The sequence below is a fragment of the Pipistrellus kuhlii genome, unplaced genomic scaffold, assembly GCF_014108245.1.
Source record: "Pipistrellus kuhlii isolate mPipKuh1 unplaced genomic scaffold, mPipKuh1.p scaffold_m20_p_12, whole genome shotgun sequence".
Classification (NCBI taxonomy): Eukaryota; Metazoa; Chordata; class Mammalia; order Chiroptera; family Vespertilionidae; genus Pipistrellus; species Pipistrellus kuhlii.
The window spans coordinates 1306995-1331277 of record NW_023425427.1 but is presented as its reverse complement, the minus strand read 5'-3'; the positions used below and the strand labels follow the sequence as shown (position 1 = coordinate 1331277).

The 24283-nt window shown below is 42.1% G+C and overlaps 1 protein-coding gene across 1 annotated transcript in view; it reads right to left on the bottom strand.

Annotated features, from left to right (window-relative positions):
• Window positions 1-24283, bottom strand: part of PAPPA (pappalysin 1) — a 215893-nt gene that overhangs the window by 116830 nt on the left and 74780 nt on the right. The window contains exon 7 of the mRNA XM_036432813.2: window positions 18792-19290. Within this exon, the coding sequence (XP_036288706.1) occupies window positions 18792-19290 (499 nt within the window). The remainder of the gene's footprint in view (window positions 1-18791; window positions 19291-24283) is intronic.

The window sequence follows — 24283 nt, the reverse complement described above, 5'->3', positions numbered from 1 at the left end:
AATAACAATGTGCCATGGGGGGAAACACACACACAAAATGATAATGAAGAGAATTCCTATCAGATTCCAGAGTTAGGGGGGATTTCATAAACAAGAAGGTGAAGTTAAAAAATCTCAAGTTCTCCTGCCCATCTGTTGTTTCAGCTGTTGTTAGGGTTGGAGCTGCTTGGAAAGGCCAGTGAGATAATAGGTGTAGGGGCAATGGATGGACAATGTCTTCTGACTCACAACACAACAAGGATGAGGTGGAGTGTATGAGCACTAAAACCTGTGGTGAGGAACAAAGCCTTCCTAAGAATGTTGAGCTTATCACCTGAAAGAGAACTTGTGTTAGCAGTGCTGGAGCTGACAGTAATATTGTGGGTAGACCATAAGTCCCTGGGGATTCCATTAGTGTTCTGTCAATGAAGACTAAGTAAGTGCAATGCATAAAGATCCTGAGCTATTGTATAGCTGAGTGTATAAGTAAACGTTGCCTTGTAAACCTCTGGCATGCTAATTTGTCAATATAATTATATAGTTTCTTTGTTTTCCTTTTAGTTTATTCAATATTTTATCCACCTCTACACTAATGAATGTATACTTCTTCTGATGCTATTTCTAAAACTGGAACAGTGTGCTAGGAGAAAGATAGCTTTTCCCAGGGAAGACATGAAAGCACAACATAAAAATGACATGCATTCTACAGTACCTTCATTCATTTTGCTCGAAAATATGGAGGCTTGTTTTATATTAAGCAAATATAACCATGTTACGGTATACTTTGCACTATATCTCTGGCCACTGGGGGCACATGGTCACTCTCTGAAGCAAATGGGACACTTCTGTGAAAATGGAGCACATGAGTGTGAAAAGCACTTCTTGACACTGTGTTTTGCATTTGGAGGTGGGTGTCACAAATGATTTATGGCTGAGAATATTTAAGACACTGCAATAATATTTGTTAATGTCTTCCTCCTCCCCTCTTACTCCTCCTCAATAAATACAATTCTCAGGCAGGCAAATGGGTGTCCATCCTGACTTCATCACCTACTCTGTGTCATAGGCAGGAGTTTCACTGCTCTGAGCCTACTTCACATTAGTCACAGCCCTCCCTCACAGTGTTTTCCTACAGACTATGAGAACACATATAAAGCACACATGTGCCCTACTCTGAGTGACCAGATTATTAGGATCTCTGAATGCATAATTATCTGGTCACTCAGTGTATATCCTCTATAATAAAAGGCTAATATGCAAAGTGTCTCCTCCACCAGTTTGACCAGCAGGAAGGCTGGCCAACAGCCCATGTCCCCTCCTCCTGGCCAGGCTGTCTGGCACGAATTCATACACCAGGCCTCTAATATACATATATACACATTGAGTAGCCAGATTATTATGCGTTCAGAGATCATAATAATCTGGCCATTCAGTGTATGATAAAGTTAACACATATTAACCCATTACTGTTAGTTATCCACATTCTTACTCACTGGAGTTCACTGTATTTTCTTTACTAGACGGGATAGAGGAAAAGATAACTACCTATAACCTTGGTTATTAGGTAAACCCATGAAGATGGGGCCATCATCTATCACATGTTTCATAGTTTGATGGATAGTCTGCCATGTCATTTGGCTACAACACCCTCCGTGCCTGCCTGCTGCTTGCTTTCTCTTCAGGTGGTGATTTCAACATCTAAAAATTCTGGATCCCAGGTTATCAAATTTTTCCCTGCCTCAAAATCTGTCTCCCAGGAATTATCTACTAGCATCACATGGCACACATAATTGGTAGAGAAACCTGAATAACCCTCCTTCTTTCAACAGCATAAGCATGGCTCATGTTTCACTATCTCACAGGAGCCTGGGGTTATTTACAGAGAGGAACATAGAAGCCTAGGCCACTCCCTTCATAAAAAGGTAGGGAAGTGGTATCAGGATACAACTTATTATGTTCTCCCACTGAACCAGTCTTATGATAAAATGATATTTTCTCCAAGTTAAAGTCAAAATGATCTCTTCCCAGCCACATACCCTTCCCTATACAACCCATGGAGACAGGCAAGAGGGTGGTGAAAGCCTAGAGTGGAGGGGTAGGGAGAGCTAGAAGAAGTCAATGTGAGGGAAAAGAGGACATGTAATACTTTCAACAACAATGATGAGAAAAAAAAAGTCAAAATGAATGCTGGACAAGAACTCTTTTCTCAGGGATCCAGGTAGAACAGAATTCTCTCAGGACCAGCTCATGACTTCTGAAGGCTTTGCTGGAGGTTGGGATCTATTTCACAGTTGGTTTAAAAGTAGGACATTTATTTCAAGTTGTTCCTTTCAGCTGCTCCTAAAACCATCTGGAAAGTCTTACACTGTCACTTGAACTCCTTCCCCTCCATGCCTCCCATACCCAGGCAGACCCCAGGCCTTATCAATTCTTCCCACCCACAGCTTCTATGTCATCTCTGTATCCCAGCTGCCTCCAACATCTCAACCTTGATGGCTGTAGCGGCCGCTGGCTTGCCCTCCTGCCTCTACAGCTCCCTTTTCTGGTCTTGCCAACACCATGAGAATATCTTAGATTCAAAGCCATCCTCCAACCCCAAAGCTTCTCAATTAGTGATGGGATTAGCAAGCCGGAAACTCCCTGCCTATACTATGTTTGGAGCTAAAATTTTACCACTTCACCTGAGACATGATTATTTTCATCACTTCTGATTTCTTTAATAGGATTCAGAGTGCCCTTTTAAATTTACCGCATGAACATGCCACACTTTATTTGGCCATTCGTCTCTTGATAGATATCTAGGTTGTTTCTATTATTATTGCTATCATCATCATTTAATCATTTGGGTTGTGCCTTTTGTTGTTTTGTGTATGCTGCTTTATAGAGTAGAATTTTAAGTCTCATTTCCTTCATGATTTGTGCTTTTCATGTCTTGTTGAATAAATGATTTTTTCACTTCAAGGTCATAAAATAGTCTTTGTTTCCTTTGGATAGTTTTAAAGTTTTTATTTTCACATGTATGGCTTCAATCATGTGCCGTGTAGCAGTATTTAAAATGATGTGAGTGAGTACTATTCCCCCTGCCCCCTCCAAATACGGATGAACCACTTGCCCAGCATTTTGTCTGGAGCACTTAATTCTTTCACTACTGAATTGTAACGCCTCCCTTGCCATATGTCACTCAGGATTTAGACAGGTTTGTTTATGGCTCATCTTGGTTCATTGGTCTATTTTTTTTTTTTAAATCATATCCATCACAGTCTATTTTAACTTCCATACTTTTACAGAAATCTTGATTTATGCAACAGATCTATGCTGAGACCTCTTTGCTCTTTCATGTGAATTTTAAATTTCATTTTTAAACTATACCTGCTAAGATTATCATTTCAATTTCATTGACTTTATAGATGTATTTGAAGAGAAAAGTGATCTTTGTCCCACTGCATGCTCCCATTTATGCACAGTTTATTTTTTTATTTATTTAGGTCATCATTTATGGTTCCAGTAAAGTTTAAAACTTTCTTCATAAAACTTGTGATGATTTTTTTATTAGGAAATATATTCCTAACTCTAAGCATTTTATAGATGTCTGTGCTGTTGTAAATAGTAGCTTGAATCTGTCTACATATCTAGCTATCTGCACACATACATACATGTACAGATATATATTTGTATGTCATATTTTGGGGCTGATAAAAGTAATTGAGTTTTATAAATGGATGTTCTATTTAGAAGTCCTCATAGATGGTTTGATTAGGTCTAAGAATTTGTTGATTCTTATTACTAGTTCTATGTAGTCTGTTACAGAGGAGAAGAATAATAGTTTTTCAATTCTCAGATATTTTTGTTTATATTTCTTGTCCATTTAGTTGCCAAGACTCATGGCACTGCCTCAAGAAAATGTGAGGTGTGGGACGCTTACCTGCCTAGTTCCCAGTTCTGTTTTATTTCTTGTCCCTGATCTCACCTATGCATTCTATAGGATGCTAGTTATACCAGTTATGGTTGATCTAAAATTTCCCAATATATGTTAGTATTGGAAATATTTTTAGATTAGTCCACCAAATTGTACATACTATGTTTAATACAAACCTGACAGGTAGAAATCATTTGCATTGTGTTCAGGGTAGTTCAGCAATTTGTTCGAAGTCATGGAGATAATAGCTATAAAGCAGAATATAAACCATGCTGTTTCACTCTAGAACACTTGATCTTTCCATGACATTGAACTGACTCCTTGGATAAGCACCCAGAATGCAAAAACTCTGTGAAGAAAAGGCAAGCTCCCCTTCATAGCCCTAAAATCTTTTAGGTAGCTAATACTCCATCTAAATTATATTTTATTTCTTGTGTAGCATTTTAGAGAAAAACAGCTTCAGTTCTAACATATCTTTAAGATGATCTTTTTCCTCAGTTGAGAAGTGACAGTGCATTATCACACTTGCTTTATCATTATTTTTCTAAGCATCACGATCACCCATGTCTGTGTTAACCACTTAGAGCACAATGTGAAAAAAACTTACAATAAAGCAAAACTGTCGCAAATTCCATCATCTTGTGGCCGTTACCAAGAACATTCTGACTACCCATCCATTCACGTATCATTGCATGCACACATGCAATTTTCCATGAATGTAAGATCACAAACCTGTTCCTATAACCTCATTTTTAAAATACATTAAAAAAGAGAGAGAGGGAGGGAGGGAGGAAGGGAGGGAGGGAGGGAGGGAGAGAGAGAGAGAGAGAGATCATGTAGAATCATTAAATGAAGCTAGTTTGCTCTTTGCTACCTAATTATATTGATGGCTCTAACCAGTTTTTCAAATCCTGGATAAATATGATAAATATATGTATCTCATTTCATTTGTTCATCCATTCATTCACCCAAATAGCGTTCACTGAGTCATCCCAGCTTCTCTTGTATTTCTGGGCTCTGTGAGCCATAAAATATGGCCCTGCCTTTCGGATGCTCATAGGCTTGTGGGGAAGAAAACACTCGGCAATGGATGGCTTTGGCATAGTGGACAAGGGTAGGGGCTGTGGGAGCCCGCCACCCAGGCTGAGGAGGACACTGTAAGAAGGGGCCTGACTGGGGGAAGCTAAGAAGAAATCAGGTCATTAGAAGGAGAAGGGAACAGGCTTGCATGGCAAGGACATCGTTGTGTGTGTTTCCTGGAAGACCATTTTGGCAGCAGAGATAACTGGTTTAGGGGGACAGGTAGAAAGGGAGACCAAATATACCTCGTGGGGTGGAAGATGCAGGGATGAACTGTGTGCCTACTGCATGTTGGCACTAGGCTAGATGTTTTCATATTCGATTTCGTGAACAGAGATCTAAAACTTAACAACAAAATGCCCTTCCCCACTGAGGGACTCTGGGGCTGTGTCGTTTTCTCGAAAGGATTTAATTCTTATCATTCATACACTAAGGATAGCTACACCCCAGTTTTCCAACATGTGATAATTATATCCTCAATTCCAACTTCATCTATGGATCACCTTAAATTCTTTTATTTTTCTCTCTCTCTATTCATGTGGTGCTTAAAATTTTTCTTTTTTCTTTTTTCAACCTGAATTCTTAAGCAAACACTTGACTTCTGTCTCAGACTGAGAGGTACTCTGGTCTCACTTTTCATTGAGGCAGGGTGGCTGTGAAGCACTTGGATACAGAGTGTCATAGGCCCTTGGGTAGGAATTTGCAGCATCACCATGGATGCCACCTGGACCATGAGTCAAGGAAAATGTTTATAGTTCTCCCATTAGATTGAGTTGTGATTTGGGATGAATCAGTTCTCTCTGGACCTTACTTTCCTTGTGCCATTAAAATGTTTTATTTATTGACTGATTAAGGTATTAAAATATTTTTTATACACAGGGTGTACCCACAAAATGTTGGCTGTTGTTATTAATTTCAATGGGTTAAATCTGTAAAGAAAGAAACATCATTTAAGCTATCTGCTGTTCAAGTGGGTTTACATTTTTGGGGGACACCCTATGTATATATGGAGTTTCCGGTAAGAGTCATCCCAAAGATGAAGAAGACAGCATTGTTGGTCCCAAACAGTTCAAAGGCAAACAGGAGGATAAGTCAAATGCAGCATGGTTGTAACACAGGGTAGATTTTTTGAAGAGTTCCAACAGAGAGGAAGACCAAAGAGAGATTAGAAGGTTGAGAAAGGCTTAGGGAGACTTCTGACACCTGGATTAGGTTGATTCCTATAGAAACAGGTGTCTTTAGTAGCCCATATTTCATTATAAAACTCAGCAAACTTAGTTGCAATTAGATGCTGAATGTCTGATCTTCCCTGATGTATGGTAAGTACTCCAAGGACAGAGGAGAACACAGTCTGCCTTTCTTTGCTGTATATCTGTGCCTAGCACAGTGCCTGGCAGACATAGAATAGGCTTCCAACAACACCTGTTAAATGAATTAAAGTTTGAGAGAGTGCACATGGGAAAATGTCAAAAGATATAAATTGCACATATGGCATTCTGAGTAGCAGGAACAGCACAAAACAGGACACAGTTAAATCTTTTTAGATGAAGAAAGTCCAAGTACACTGAGCTTTAGGAGGAGCCAAAGGAAGTGCTAAAGTTTTCCTAGATGGTCAGGTTAGAGTGTGGATAGATGGGAGGCAGCAGGCTCTGAGGTAAGATGCTGAGTCACTGAGTGATGTTATAAAAGCAGGGGGCCAGACACAATGACTTCCTAAAGCCCCCACCCCTCCTCCAGTTGTAGAAATCAGAATTACATGTGCTAACAGTGGCTGAGAGACTGAACCAGCACCCACGTCTTCAGACAGGCTGGGCTCCCCCCACTCCCAGACATCCCTCCTTCCAGGTCCCCCATCCAGAAGACAGCAGCACTTTGCACCTCACATGCTCTTTTATTAAAGCAAAGCTGTGATGCTGAGGTCTCATTGCCAAGAAAGAATCTTTGGGAAAATGGACTATTGTCTTGCAATACCCATCTGCTTATTCCTTCTGGTGACCACCATGAGCTCCAACTCATGGTCTGGATTAAAGGGATGAAGAATAAGATGACAGGGAGCTGAGACTCCCCTGGACATTCGGATCCCTCCCAATGGGAGCAGGGTCCGCCCTCTTCTCACAGGTAACACAAAACTCTTTCTTTGCACACGGGCAATGCTGTCCTCATTCCGTGCAAGGCTCAGGCAGGAGCAAATGTATACATGGGACTGATTAATTCCAGCAGCCTTTGATGGAGTTGTCCAAAGATTTGCCCTGGTACCAATTTAAAACACAGTAGCCCAATTTAATGAAACTAACAGTTTGCAGCCAAGGCCTTTGTTATTTTGTTTTAATCATCTTTTACCACCAATTGAAATGATTTTCTACTTTCTTGGTGCAATGAAATAAAATACTAGGGAAAGAATGGAGGGACAATGTAAAAATTACACACACACACACACACACACACACACAGAGAGAGAGAGAGAGAGAGAGAGAGAGAGAGGAGAGAGAGAGAGAGAGAGAGAGAGAGAGAGAGAGCGCGCGCACGCAAGAGCGCGCGAGCTTCAAATCCAGGGATAAGGTAACAGCAGTCCTGAGATTTAACTGGCTGTGGAGTCCGGCGGAGACTGGAAGGAAAGACATTTCCCAGTTTGGGGGGAAACACCACACCTGGAGAGCATTAAGGAAAGGAGAGCGGAAAGGATCTACAAGGGACTCTTGTTTTTCCTGAATGCAACCAAAGGCGATGTGTGACAGCTTTCCCAAACACCCCTGTTGGTGATGGACAGGTCTCCTGACTTCAGAGCAGGGGCTTGTGACTAGCTGACCGGTGGCCAAGGCCTCTGGGAGCCCAGACGCCATAGCCCATTGGAGGTAAACAAGGCATGTGGCACAGTGTGAAAATCGAGGCCAATTGGGGGCCAGCAAGTCCGATGCAGGGACCCAGTGACAGCTGGTGATTGAATGGCACTAACTGAACACAGTTGCTGAGACCAGGGGCCAGTGGGGAAAGCAATCTCCTTTCTCCTCCCTGTGGCCTCTCTGGGTGGCCAGCAATTTTATTACTGGCAGAGGGCGAGCCCAACAGCGTTTTTTCGAATTTGGCACCACATCTAAAACCATTTGGGGGCTGGGCTTCTCTTTCTTCTCTTTCCCCTCTCCTCTCCCCCTCCCCACCCCCCCTGCCCCCAGCCCCAGGAATGAATGCTTTGGGTTTGGTGAAAGCAGGAGTGCAGTTAGCAAACTCCATTTCCCCTCAAATTTGAAACCCATGTGCACTTGGGGAAAATGTAATCCTTATGTTTCTGATTCATTTACACTTAACTCATCAAAACGCTATTTTGTAAGAGCTATTTGATGTCTGCGAGGTCTTCTGAGCTCTTTTGTAAGCTTTGCTTCTTAGAAGCAGGAAGTCACGTTTCTGATGGGAGGGAGAACTTGAACCTAAAAGGTTGCGTTTGTTTTGAAACGAGGGCTCTCGGAGGGTCACGTGGACCCTGAGCTTGGCCAAATGTGTGCTCTCATTTCCTATACCAGCCCCAGCTGCCATGACGTTACTTATGTCAGCTCTCTGAGACTTCACTCGGAGCTTCCAACAGAGACTTCTCCACAATTGAGAAAGCCTAACTCAAACTCAAGTCCCAAGGCCTGGCCAAGCTCCAGCACTTCCTTCTGTGGGGGAAGGAGCACCTGGATGGGGAGTCAGGAACCTTAGGTTCAATTCCCTGTTTGGCCATTAAAGGGCTGTGTGGCTCTGAGGAAGTGGCCTCCCCTCTCTGGGCTTCAATGTTTCTTCCAGATCTGAGAGTTTTTCAATCTAATTCCTAGAAAATAGGAGGTGGAGCACCTCATAATGGTCTCTGCTTAAAGCTTCTGGAAATGGAGTTTGTATTCAAGGTGCTGAGCTCAACAAGGAAACACGAACATGAAGAAACAGCTCAATGGTTTCAGGTATCACTCATCCCAAGTTTCTCATTGTGGGATGGATACTGGAGCGTGGAGAAAAGAAATAAATTGCTGCAAGCCATAGAAAATTAAAGAAAAAGTCCAGCTTTCCTGGTATTTTTTATGAACATCCTTGGTGGAAGTTTCCAAACCTTTTAGTTTATAGGATATTGAAAAGGGGTAAAAAAAAAACCCAAAAAAACCCTCCTTCCCACTCTGACAACAAGGCTGTGAGAGCCAGCATTAGCATGGAAAGGGGACTGGCATTCTGCATGAGGCGCAGTGAGGTGGTGTCTGGCTTGTATTAAAGCCCATGAGTGAATGATTAATCCTGGGTAGAAAACAAAGCCTGTAGCTTGTAATGTTATAGGTATTAGTGCCACGGAAGATTAACCCCGCGATGCCCCAGGGGGACCTTTGCAGAACACTGGACTACACTTTAAGCATCAGCGGGTAAAGAAAACAAGTGGTCTCACAGGTCCTGTCTGCCACCCTAATGCACACACACCTTTGCACATGCGCATTCATGCACGCACACACCTCAAGCCTTACCTCAACTGCTCCCATAGCTCCACGAAGGGAGGGGATGTTATGGTTTCAAGGGAAGTGTAATTGTGTGCCTGCCACTGACTCACAGGCTGCCGACAGCAAGGCATTTCTGCACTCATCTTCTTCCTCTCATCCCACCAAACGTACCTCTACCTCCACAATCTCGGTTTTGGTAATGCTGGTGACAAGGGCATATTCCACGCTATAGGACCACACTATAGAAGGAGAAGGGAACAGGCAACCACTCACCTGCCCCTTCCCTCTGCTCAGGCATCAAGTATTTCCAACCCATTAGTATGACTCAGCCCCATTCCTTTCCCTCCATCCTCTCACCTTTACTAGCTTACACCAGCACCATCATCTCTTATCTCAGTCTTGGCAGCATTGTTTCAGTCTCTTTTGTTCCTTTATATATATTTAGGGAGAGGGATGGAGAGATAGAAACATCAACAAGACCAGAGAGAAACATCATCCATCGGCTGCTTCCTGCACACCCTCCCCTGGGGACCGAGCCAGCAACCCAGGCAATGCCCTGACTGGGAATCCAACCAGTGATCTCTTGGTTCTTGGTTTGACACTCAACTGCTGAGCTACACTGGCCTGGCTTTCTTTTGTTCCTTTGATTCTCCAATAACTAATCCATCTTAGAAGTTAAAGAAATGCTTCAAACACACCAGGTATCATCTGTATCATCATAGATTTCTGTTAGCTATTGATCTGCCACAGAGTTCACTTATTCACTCATGCATGCAAGCATGCATTTATTTACCTCCATTTATTGGCCACCTACTTGATGCCTGGCATTGCTGGAGAAGGTTAAGATAAGGTGGCAGATAGTCCCCACCTCTAATCAAAATGCCACTCAACCAGAAAAACAAAGCAATACATTCTGGAACTGTCACAAAAAGAGAACGTGATAAGCCCGAGAGAGAGAGAGAGAGAGAGAGAGAGAGAGAGAGAGAGAGAGAGAGAGAGAGAGATATGTCAGGGAGGAGCTCTGAGCTACCTGGTATGCCTGGGAGGCTGTCTTCACAAGGGCCAGTCTGAGCTCAGTCCAGACTTGTTGCTATTGTGACATGGCACCTGCTCCCTCCACCATTGCAAAGTTAGACTCATTCAGTGGTCTGAACAGAATGTTGGCCCTGGGAATGTCCTTTAGGGTCAGCTCCCCACACCTTCCTGTTCCTGAGCACACAAGGAGTCACAGTCTAGGGACACAGCAACATTTCAGATCAGCCCTGGAATTCAAGTCTCTTGATCCAGGGCCAGCATTTTGGTGGGTTTCGTCCTTTTTTCCCCCCTTTAGTTCAGCTACAGCGATTAAAATATGATTTATCTTTTATTCCTTCTAACCCAGTGGTCGGCAAACTCATTAGTCAACAGAGCCAAATATCAACAGTAAAACAATTGAAATTCCTTTTGAGAGCCAAATTTTTTAAACTTAAACTTCTTCTAATGCCACTTCTTCAAAATAAGACTCGCCCAGGCCATGGTATTTTGTGGGAGACCCACAATCAAGGGGCCAAAGAGCCACATGTGGCTTGCGAGCCACAGTATCCCGACCACAATTTTAACCCAACACTGAACCATAGCAACTCCGGTTAGAGTTAAACGGGAAACAGTCTCACATGTGTGTCTGTGCATGTCCGTGTGTTTGCCTTTCACACATACTCTCCAGCCTGGTCCTGGCCAAGAATAAGCCTCATGAAAACCAAACAATAGATAGAATCATAAACATTTAAATCTTCAGAGTTCCCCAGACAGCATCACGTCCTCACAAGGCTGTGATCTCATTACAGTTGTTCAGGGCACCACTTGTGAGACGGTATGGACAGGCATCAGCACCCACTTTTCTCAGGGGAAGGAGTTGAGGCTCACACTGTGGAAGCAGCCGGTCAGGGTCCCAGAGCAAGGCAGTTGTGTGCTGGTCTGGGAGCCAGATCTCCTGATTCAGAACTCAGCATCTCTAAAGTAAATGCCTGAGGTTTCTATTTCAACAGACACAACATGAACCCATGGAGCCCTGTCCTCAGGATTCTCATCATCTTTGAGCACAGACTGAATGGATTTTGTCTGCTCGTCTTGCCAATGCCCAGTGTGAGATAAATTCCTCCATTCTTCCCACATCTGTAATTACTCTGACGGCTGTTATTTTCCTTCTCTTTCCTATTCATTTGTTTGTTTTCTTAAAAATCAGAAATTGGAGCTACACAACCAAGTCCAGTCCAACCTACTTATCCCCAGGACAAACAGCAAAAGAACAAAGAAGTAGGTGACACCAGGACACACTGCAACCTGATTTCAGGAACTCATTGTTATTTATCCAAAGAAACTCTTGGAAAACCCTCGATTCAAATACTACATTAAAATTTAGTCCTCCATTTCAGGAAATAACCTCATTCCAAATGCTCAAACCAGAAACGGGAGTCACTGGACAGCTCCATCTTAAAACCTTTGTATCAAATACATCACCAAGCCCTGTGGATTCCACATTTGACACATGTCTCCAATTCATCCACTTCTCTATGCAAATGATCATAAATTCTGGTTTGGACTTTAGCAATAACCCCCATATGGCCTTTTTCACTCTCTCAATCCTTTCTTCAAAGAGCACCTGGAGCAATTTTATAAAAACACAAATCTTATTGGTTTAGACCTCTATTTCCTAAGGAATAATAAATATAAAACCAAACTATCTAATAAAAGCCATTCCCCCTTCCTTTAAGGGAAGATTATACTCTTTATAACCTCCTGTAATAATAATCTTTAGTTTGTAATGATATTTTTTACTTGGGTTATTTTTCAGTTCAGCTTTCCTATCCAATTGTAAGATTCAGAATTACAGTACCAGCATTAAGATTGACATGTCATAATGACTTGTTACAGAAAGAAAGGAAGAAAGGAAGGAGGGAAGGAAAAAAAGGAAGGATAGGAGAGAGAAAGAGAGAAAGAACAAAAGAGAAGAAGAAAGAATTTATCAACAGAGCCTTAGGTCCATCATTTCACTTCTGTGTCTTATTCAACATTTGTAATGGCCCACTTGCTATAAAGTTTGGCAGTGCATCCGACTGATAAATAGACATTTTTAAGATAAATTATTTCAGTGTTGCTAGCATCAAATGGATACTTCACACTTTCAAAATTGTGAAGGTACTTGGAGACAGTCAGCACTTCTATGGCTGCTGCTGAATCTGGAAATCTGTTGATTTTGCAAAACCCGAATGTTCTCAGAACCCGTATTTCATCCTGAGAGGTACTTGGCCTCAGACTGAAGAGAGGGAGTTACAGGTGGATGATGCCCAGCTTCCAGAAATAGAGTAAGATTGTGCTGACTCTATACTCTGCCAGCCTGGGCTAGGAGCAAAGCTATCCACTCTGGGCTTGAAGAGACAGCTCTCACTCCTGATGCTACACCTCTGTTCTGGGGGGCAGAACATCAGAACAGAGGCTACCCTGTGTTGGGTAGGCTTGAAAGAAGGCCCTGCTCAGAAGGAGGGCTATCCTGAAGGATGCATTTCGGCAGCGGGTTACTGGAAATCACGTTGGTCTGACTAGGTCCACACTTCATCAAGATTCTTGAACCTTGACTACTTAAATGTTCAAACACACACACACACACACACACACACACACACACACACCCCAAAACCAAATAAAAATGTGTTTATCTTCACTTTTGTGTGTTTATTGTATTTCTTCTTGTAAACCATAAGAGCTAGTTTTGAGATTGACTTTCTCCATCCACTGAGATGCTGCATCATCCTTTGCCTGTCAGCATAGCAATGATTGATTGTGTTCTACAGTTTGCCCACTATGACAACAAGCAAGGAGACGTCAAACTAGACTCTAGCATCTATTAACTGTGGAATCTTAAGTGAATGGTATTTCTTTGAATCTCAGCTTCCTCATCCAAAAATAAGGCACACTGATACCTATACTTGATTGGTAGGCTTATAAAAGACACCGAACATTTATGAACTATTCACTACATGGTAGCTACTATTAGTAGTGATGTTAGTTCTACCTGTAGTGTATGCTACTAGCACATGGGAAGGTGGGCTATACAATGACTTAAATTAAGGCTCCCCACGAGGGCTGAAATCAGGTTAGTTTTGTTACCCATTTTGTCTTCAGAAGGTGGCATGCTTCCCAACACAGGAAGCATGCTAAATTAGCATTTTATAAATGATGATTCAGAGTAACTTCATAAATGATAGTGCCCTCTGGACTACCTGCTTCACCCAAGTTCCAATAACATTCATGGATACACCAGAAGGCTGGCATTAAAATCCTAATTTAACAGTTGACAAAACCAAGGAGATGAACAACAAAACATAAATGGAAGATATTCTTAGCAAGTTACAGAAGAGGAGATGTTAAAATAGTTAAAAATGCTCACTCTAGATGTTCATCACAAGAACATCAATGAGAACATCAAATGCCCAAAGACAAAGCACTTTCATTTTGTATAATCGTAGTGACGATGCAGAGCACAAAGTCCCACTACCAACTGCTGTTGGAATATGAGCTCAGTCACTCTCTCAGAAAGCCATCGGTTGTATCCACAGAAATGAAAAAGGTCATGGCTTATAACCTAGCACTTCCACTTCTCAGCATTGGCCTGGAAAAATGCTCACATATGCCCATGAGGAGGTTAACACAAGAGCACTCACTGCAGCATTTGTTTGCAATAGGAAAATGTGTGAAATACTCACTGCCCAGCATTAGAAATACAGTTATTCCTAATAGGGGATACTACACAGCAGTTAAAAAGAAGTAGATTTAAGAACCAAAGTGATCAATAGTCCAGATTATTGCATTTCCCTTCCTCAAAACTCTACATTTGTTCTGAAATTGAACAACCACTTTTGCTATGAAATATAGTATGTTGGTTCACTCATTCATTTGTTCATTCATCATTTACCAATGTGTTCTTAACTTATACAACACTTCTTCCAGGAAACCTTCTTAAACTACCTCAAACTGGGTTAGATACCCTTCCTTTGTTTTCTTTGTACTCCTCACACTACAGTATCTTTCATGCTGCAGTATAATCACTGAATTCCTTACCTATTTCCCCCTTTCAACTGTGTGCTCATGAAGCCAGGGATCAGGACTCTATCCCTAGTTCTGCAGTGATAGACTCCCGCAACTATTTGCTGAATGAATTGATGATGAATGGATGGGCAGATGAACAGATAAATGACAGTGAGCTGCTATTCACTGTTCCTGCTTTGTCTTACACCTGTCTTACTCTAAGAAAAAAGAAAAAAGAAAAAAAAAGAAAAGAAAAAGGCTTAGTTTTGTCAAGTTTTTACTTCTTAAAGAAATCTGAAGATTCCATATAGACCCAAGCACCATGGTGCCCGGTGCAGAAGCAAGTAAAGGTGACAGTCAAGTTGAGAAACAGAAGTCTCCTTTCTTTGTTCTCAGCCACACACATAAAGAACTAGCTATGCAACTTGTGTTGCTGGGTTCCAAGACTGGGTCACAGGAATGGACTGTGGGCTAAAGGCCTGTGAGTTGTAAGCCTGACTTCTACTTGCTGCATTTTGAACTTCAGCCAGCTTGGATGCATGTCTGAGCTCTAGAGATCTGCTTCTGTGTTATTACAGCAGGAGGCATTGTGGTTGAGAAGGTGGAATTTGGAATTAGACTGGCTCTGCCATTGCCAGCTGTGGTAGGCTGGATGAGTGCATTTTCTGAGCTCAAGATTTTCTCTGAGCTTCACCTGCCTCATAAATATGTGTAAGGCACTTAAACGGTGAGTATTCAGTAAATAATAGTTATTATTATTAGCATGATTATTGTCCACACACTACACCATTCACTAGGGCATTGGAACCAGTGAGATCCACTCCAGGTACTGATCTTATAGACAATCTCTGCCGAATCCCTTTTACTTAAAAAAGAAAGAAAGAGAGAGAAAAAGAAAAAAGAACAAAAAGAAAGAAAAGAAAAAAAGAGGGTAAATGAGTCACCTGTCATCTAAGAACAACATCTATCCACACAGAATTGCATAATGTGTTTTCCCCCAATTTTACACACAAGGAAATTGAAGCCTAAATAAGTGACATAATGTGTCTTAATGTCACATGGTGAATTAGTAGCAGAGTTGGCAATGGTCTCCTTTTCCTCTGCTAGTGTCACTTCTCATTCAATGAAGGGGTTTCCACTTAAGGGAGACGTTACACATTTTTTCCTCGTCCTGGCCAAAAGTAATCAGTCTACTGGAAGCATCCATGGGGTAAGCCCAGAAGCACTTCCCTCCATCAATGTCATACCTTGGGAAACTATCTCCAGGATAGATAACAGAAAACACAAATATTTTTGCTGAGAGAAAAAAATGAAGACAAAGGTCAAAGGGGATCATGTAATGGGTTGAGTCAGGAAGGGGGGGGGGGGGAGGTATTTTTTCTCTCTCCTCTTTTTCTCCAAAACAGTCTTTATATAGAACTTGTTCATGAGCCAATTTATTTGATATGGAAAAAATGTGAAAGCAGCTAAATACACACACATGCAGAGACACACAGAGGTATGTGTGTTGGAGTTCAGAACTTGAATTACTAAGAGATAACGGAGTTGAAATAGTAGATTGACTTGGAATGATTTTTTACTTTGTTCAGAGTCTCAGAGAACATTCAGGTCAGGAAGCCCCACCCAGGTCTCCAGTAAATTCATTGGGACTCAAGGAAGCAAAGAGAAAGGCCAGCGAACACCTCAGGGTAGCCCTTGTTCTTGTCACACATTAGGGACCAGAGAAGTTTTCGTTGAGTGAATGAAAGCACAAATGGTGCACAAGAACGTGGGCCTGGATAGTGATAGTTTTGGAAGCCAGTAGACACAGAACTAGGCATTTTAGTTAGTAGTTAAGGTCTTCAGCACTAAAGTGTGAGTGTCTAGAAGAAAGGGACCAGGTCTGAGTATTCCATCTAATCTCCACCTCCCAGGACAGGCTCTGGTACACAGAAAGTTCTCAATGCATATCTGTACATTGAATGAGTACTTGTATGAGTGAGAGACCCTGCAGATTCCTGGGCCTTTGAGATCATTTAGATGAGTGGTATCGAACTTTAACTGGAATCAGAGACATCTGGAAAAGCCTAGACTCAGAGTTTCTGATGCTATCATCTGGGCTGGGCCTTGGGACCTGGCCTTCCTACGTACCCATTTGCTATTGATACTACTGGTTGGGGGCTGCATTTTGAGAACCTGATTAATTGAAGTGGTCCTTAAACTTGACTGCACAAGATAATTACCTGGTGAGATTTTAAAAGTTCGGTGGTCAGGCCTCATCCTTATCTATTAAGTTCATAACCGGGAGTGGAGGGAAGAGTTTGGAGGGTGTGCGAGTGAGACACAGATAACTTAAAAATCTTTCAAGTTTTCACATTGTGCAACCAAGTGTTAACACGAATAATCTAGTGCAACCTCCTTTTTGTAGAGGAGTCCTCTGAAGACTGGAAGGAGTATGTGACCAGCCTAAGATTGCAGAGCGAGTTAGTAACCTGGCTGAAAAGAGAACTCAGGTGCTTTTACTTCTTCAGTTTAATTTCTACCATTCCACACTTAGCACCTGATATCAGTGCTCCCATGCTCACAACTTGAGGCAAAAAATGAAAGTTGTGTTTAAACTGAGGTTTTAAGATCTATTATTTATTACCCCATTGTTTTGTAAAGAAATTTTAAGTGGATGCATATTTATGGAGCTTTTACTACTCTAGACAAGTGAGATGGAGGAGACAGGGTTATGAAATCTTTTCAAGGCAGGACGATTCTTTACATTTTAAGTCCATTCGAAAACACAAACTAAGTGCTCCCTCTGAGTTCTTAAACAGATGTTCTTCATCTCTGAGTCAATGAATGGGCGAGGGTTTGCTTGTGATGTGCACGTTAATTGCTGGCATGTAAAAGGAAGTGCTGGTAAAGTGTTTGAAAGTGGTTCTGTCTCTTAAAAAGATTAAAAGTTTCCTCCAGAACTTGGTTTCTATTAATGATTGGCTTCATAAATATTTTCAAGTAGACAGAGCACAGATTGTCTCTTATATCATCTTACAATCAAAGAAAGAGCCACAAAAGACCCATAGAAACCATGGACTTCAACATTTTCATCACACAGAGGAGGAAATTGAGGCTCAACTAGACTGACTTATCTAACGTCAGTAAGGGGAATGGCTGGAATCAAACACAAGACGTCTGACTCCTGAGCTATTGTTCTTTCTGAGACTCAAAGTGTTCCCTACCAACATCCATAGCATATAATGAATGTTCAACAAATATTTGCTGATTGACTTCATAGAGTCTTAGTATCCAAATTAGGTGGCCAAGGCTCCCTCATTGGCGAGGTTAAAGCAGAAGTTGGAATCACATTATTAACTGAACAATGGTTAAATGCTCTGGCTTGGGAGTTAAGGTGGAATGCCAATCCTGATCTCACCACTTCCTAACCATGTGATTCTGGACACCTGACTTCGCATCTCTAAGCTGCTGTTTTCTTCTTTGTAAAAGCAAAAGGATAATAGGACTGTGGATGCAGAGAAGATTAAACAAGTAAAAGATGTAAGTATCTTAGCCCATAGTTTGGCACATAGGAAAAGCAAGAATTTCTTCATTATAATGTGACTTCTTGTGTAAAATATAAATTCTGAGGATGTTTAAAGAAGGTGTACTAGAGAGGAAGCTTGGGATATATACTATATTAAGGAGAAACACTAAGTTGTATAAAAGCATTGGCTATCCACAAGAATTATGGAGACCTAGATTTGCAAGGGCACGTAATGATCACATGGGTTTGGATCAGTGTTCCACTTCAAAAAAAGAAAACAAATCAAGGACCATGACTGGTGATGTTTACCTTCCAAAAGTCTCATACAAATACCCAGGAATATGGTCAATTCACAGTATTTCAGAGGTGAGCAACCTGCCATAACTTCACCTTTGTCTCACACACTGAAGAAGCAACCAGAATGCATGGGATATTCACTAGTGTAACATAGAAAACAAATCATTATCAAACTTCAATCATTCCATTTTCATTAGGAACACATGACTTCTTCACTGCTAATCCCATCCAAATGTTGGGAAAACCAAGTTTCCAAAAACTGCTTAGAGTCACACTTTAGAGCTATCAGCAAAATCCAAGCCTCCTAGCTCCTTATCCTTGCTCTTCCCACCTTATCAGTTCTGCCTTGTCAAGACAATTCTATACACAATGCCACATTATAAAGCCCTAGAAGTGAGTCTGGCTGTAATGAACCTTCTTTTAATCCAGGCCTCTCTGACTCTTTTTTTTCCTTCTGCATCCCACCCACTTAGTCCTCTACTTATCCAGAAAGTGCACTTACATGTCTGTGAATCTTCTATTAAGATGCAGGTTGGAGGCCATGTCCACCTGGAGAGGAGGGTCCCGGACCACTTTGTACTGCAGGGGCTTACACGCTAGGCAGAGCGGGCTGTCTGCAATGGAGGTCAACATGGCAGCATCAATCTCCAGGTGCTCATCCAACGTGTAGATCTGAATGCCATAAACCTCCTCGCCCACATCTCGAAGTTTGATGGTCAGTGGAACATCGCAGAATACATTCTGAGGGCCCAGGGAGATGTTCTTCCCCATTGTAGTCAACAGTTTGATGTCATTGACAGCCCCACTAGAGTCCCAGTCAGTGGAGACGAAGGTTACCCAGACTGTCAGAGACTCAGGAACCAAAGGATAATGGAATTCCAGTTCAAGGTAGCAGCCTTGTGGCTCAGGGCAGGCTGGCGGGACCGTGTGTGGGTTGACAGCTGAATTTGGGCTCCAGGTGCGGACACTGGATTTACAGGGCTGTTCAACATCTGGATGGCCTATGGAGAAGAGATGAGGATATGAGTTCCTGACAGACCTTCAGTCCAATCCTTGGAGTTTACTGCAGACCTCAGGAGAGGTTGGCCTGACTAGAACTCAGATAGAGGGAAAAAGAAAGGGAAGATTCTCAATGTTTTGGTGAATCAGCTATCTGTCTCACATCCAGCTCATCCCCAGGACTGCAACAGATATCTTACGTGAAACACCAGACACTTGGTAGTCTATATTCAAATAAGTGTCTTACTATTGAATTAATACCCAAAGTTTCCTTCCTCATCTGCCACATGTAGGTTTTGTGGCTAGGATGGAAATAAGAAAGGGACACATGTTTATCAAACACCTTCTATGTCCCATAAACTTGTTTAATTCTTGTAAAGACTCATTTCAGAGGTGAGGAGATATGGAGTGAAATGACCCAAGTCTCACAGCTTGAAGTGTAAAGGTTAGCACTGGAAGCCGGTGTTGGCTCTGCTGGAAGTTCATACTCATTATTTTCACTACCGGATGCAGGGGCCACTAAAATAAACTAGATTCCTCATGGTATTGCCTTTGATGCAAGCTGCTTGGAGTGACAGAAGGGTCAGAAACCTTCAGCAAAGAGGAGGTTAGTGCAGATAACTTTCTGATCCTTGGACTGAGGATTCTGGGAGGAAACTGTCCAGAACCATAAACGACAGAGCTGAAAGGCAGCCCTGGAGCCAACTTATCTCTCCTCCTCCCCTTCTCTACATGAGGTCATCCCACACCACTGAGCTTCTCCATGCTGATCAGTCTGATTCAAAAAGGGGAGGGCTGGGTGAGGAGCTAGGAGAAGGAAGGAGGGATTCTTTTGCTTTTTCCTCTTGGAGACAATGCCTCATCCCCACTGATCTCAGACTGCATCGACTTCTGAAGTTTTCTCCACTGAGATCATCAGTCCTAGACCCTCAAGAGCTCTCCTTTGCTCTTCTGAGAATAACAATCAGGGCTCAATGTAATGATTGGCTCTAATTTGTTTAAGGGAGTGTAGCAAGAGATATAGATCAGTTAGTAAGGGTAGGATGGAAGACTTTAAGCTGTTCTATCTGTCACATCCCCCCCCACCCCAGCATCAGTGGTTGGTGGAGGGTGGGGATGCTGTTACAGCATAACAGGAATCACTGTGAAATGAAAAACAGAAAGTCATCTGAGGTGGAGAAGACATTCAGGTGAAGGTTATACATGCCTTCAATCTCCTTGTGTCTTTCCACCAAGGGAGAAGAGGGGGGGGGGGGAAGAGGGAGAAGAGAAGAGAGAAAAGAAAAAAGGGAACAAGGAAAATGCACAAAAACCTTTTTAAATGTAACACATGAGAACAAGGAGAGATGGACACAGCTCTAAGATTCCCTTTGCTCTTCCTTGGCTAGATTCACTTATCTGTTGCAGCAAATTCTAGCTAGAAGCAATCAGTCATTTAAGTCAAAGGCATTACCCACCTACACTGAAGCCTTTTTTGCCATCTCCACTCCATCCCACTGAGTTCCTGATTTTCTTGACTTCGTGGGTTGTTGGCACACACATGTCACTTATTCATTCAAAAACATTTATTGAGGGTAGCATTTTAATATATTTGAAGCACATTCCATAGCCATTAATTAATGCATCTGCTCATCATCAAAATCCTGCAGGATCCCTATCATTTTTGTCTCTATTTTGTAGCTCTTTTTCACTCAATACAATACAGCCTTTGCTTAAAATGGGGCCTGGTCCAAATATAGTGAACATAATGAATACTTAGTACATAAATGTTACAGGAAGAATCTTCTCTCTTGGTAAAGTTAAGGAAGAAGTGAATCGCCCCTGGACTACAGGAGCCTGCTGAGTGAGGGTGAGTGCCAGGTGAATGTTCCACTCACTCCATGGGCTTTCTCCTGGAATTGGCAAAGGATGGAGGGGTCTTTCTCCCTTCCTTGGAGAAGATGACTGTCAGAGGTGGAGAGCCATAGGAGAGCAAAGATGACAAATCTGTTTGGCTCAGGCTTTCTCTATGGTTTCTTGTTCATCAACAGAAGGGCCAAATGCTTTTCCAAAGGACAGAAAGGTGAGCCTAGTCATTTATTATGCGCAAGTGCATTAGGAATAGAAATCTTAGCAAGGTTTCTGCTTGTTTAGTTATCAGAGACAAACTTTTAGAAGTCAAAAAGAACCTCAAGCGTCCCTGAGTCCAATTCATCACCAAAGCAGCAATCCCTTCGGTAACACCAGCTTCATGGATTGATCACCTTCTATAATATGTGCCAGGTGTGGTGCCAAGCACGTTACATGCCTCAGCTCTTTTCATCCTGGCAATAAGTGTATGATGCAGGTCTTATGAAACTCATTTAAAAGAAGAGGAAACTGAGACTCTGATGGTTAAGTAATTCCCTGATGGGGAGTAGAATATTCTGTGATACTGTCAGTCTGGGCAACACGCCAGGCTTTGAAGCCATGAAAGTTGGGTTAAAATATCAGCTATCCAGCTTCACATTGTGTTACCTACTGTAATACTACCTCACAGGGTTTCCGTGAAACTCAAATGGGATCAAATACATAATAGATGTGCATGCATGCGCACGCGCGTGTGCACACACACACACACACACACACACACAAGCTCTGCTCTCACAAGTAAGGAAGAATTAACAAGAAAAGCTCAAGTGGGGGCCGCATTCCAAACCAAGAGAACAGTGGATAGAGAATATGTGTACAGATGACTATGGTTTCGAGAGCAACGGGAGAGCAGCAAGTGGTCAGGCTGGCAAAGTAAGTAGAATCACATATCACTTTAAGGGAATGAACTTCATATTGAGAGAGATGGGAGCAACTGAAGGATTTTAATCAAACAAATGAAAGTTATCTTTTTGGGAAAACCACTCTTTAGAGATAGATACTATTTATCCATTTTTCACCCATCCACCCATTCATCCATCTACCCATTTACCCATCCATCTATCCATCCATCCATCTATCTATGCATCCCCCAATCTATCCATTCATTCATCCATCTATCCAGCCATCCATTCATCCATCCATGTATTCAAAGATTAATAATTGAGTGCCTGGTTTGTGTCAGGGTTGGCTAGTCCCAGAGAAAACAGGTTTCTAAAGATGTGGTCTCTGCCCTCATGGAGCTTCCAATCTAGTGACGAGTTATCAGACATCTGTACCAAAGCAGCAATGAATGCATAGCTGTGCCTTGGAGAAAGAGAACATCACAGCAGATGAGGAAAACCCTGAGTCCTAAGGAGAAAAATGCACACAGATGGGAAAGTTGATAGCATGTATGATGGTGAGGCAGGGAGAAAAGTTGAGACAAGGAAAGAAACTGAGGGATGAAGAAAGGATGGGAGGGAGGAAGGAATAGAGGGAAAGAGGGAAAAGGGAAGGAGGAGGGGGAAAAACACAAAGGTACTGTTACTTCATTTTAATATATAGCCTTTTATGTACATAGTGACTAAATGAAAAGTCACATGTTTATATAAGTTGGCCACTAGGAGTGAGGCCAAATATGTGTGTAAATTATATTTATACATACTTATGCTGATTTAAATTTACATTTATGAAGATCTATTCAGACACCTATTCTATATTTATGTGCATATAGATTGCAGCTGTTGACACAAATATGGTTATAAAAATTTGGAGCCAAGTTTTTTTCCAGATGAATTCTTCAGTGCACCTGAAATATTCTAGGCAGAAAGAGGAAAAACTCATGCAAATAAGAAAAAAAGAAAACAGTGCCATGTGTTAATCTCTCATAGAAAACCCAAGGCTTGTAATGTATTATATACTCGCATAAGTGATCTTAATTGGGATTTCAGGCAGTCAGATCTGGCTAGTTAACTTCTGGGCTACAAATGTAGTGTGCTCTTGAATATTCCAGAAGAAATTTATCTATGCAATACAGTTTTTGCTAAAGAGATAGGAAAACAGGGTTTCTTTGGACTATAACCACTTTCTGTGGACAAAGGCAAGAATTCCTATGACTGTATTTACCTGAAGTTCATGGAATGGAGTTGATAACATATGGTGGCTTTCAATAAATATGTTTAAATGAGGAGCCTTCTGTCTTGTTCTAATAGATTTAAAAGAATTATAACTGCTTGAAATGTTGGAGCTGGAACAGGCATTCATTCTGTGGATAGGACACTATCTTCAAAGAAGCTCCATGGCTCACTAATGGGCACAGAGCACGTTGATGGACAGGTTGGAGCCTAGGTCAGCCCTCTTTACCCCGCTCCATCCTGATCCCCAGCTCTTACCCCAGTCCCAAATATATGGCTGGCATCGCTCATGGGTTTCGGAGTTTTCTGTCAGTTTGGGAAGTCCACAAACTTAAACACACAAAGATAAATAGGATGAAAATGAGTTGAGAAATAAATTACAGAGTTTGGCTCATGGAAAAGTTTATTTCTTCAAGGATATTAAAAAGAGTCTGAGCCAAAGGGATCACAGAGCCTATGATGTGATGCTCTAAAAAAAGCACAGTGTCTTTCCCTGGCCTGCCTGCGCTGAATTTACATAACCTGAAGGAAACTGGGGGCTGCTAGGGTTCCTTGGAGGCCGGAGTCAGCTCAGGGAACCAGGGGTCTTGGCGTTTCCAGTGAACCCATTTCTGCATGTCAGGCTTTAAGAGGGTCAGGGATAAACCAGAAATAGTCGGAACCAATCGATGGTTGGGCTATATAGAGGTATGTGGGGATGTCTGGAAATTATGTCATTCACACAAATGGTAGAACAATCCAAGATGATTTTAGCCAAAGAAGTCTCAGGAGAGTCTTACTGACTTTACCTCCCAAACATCTCTCCATTTCACCAACCTCATCCGGCCACTACTGCACCCCTCCTGGATTCCTGCACCACTCATGGGCCGTTCCCTTTCCTCCAGCATGCTTCCCACAACCCCGTTCTCTGCTCCAGAGGATCCCAGCACTCTTTATAACATGTGCATCTCACCAGATCGCAGACCCTTGCCAAGGCACGTGGGGTCTCCTT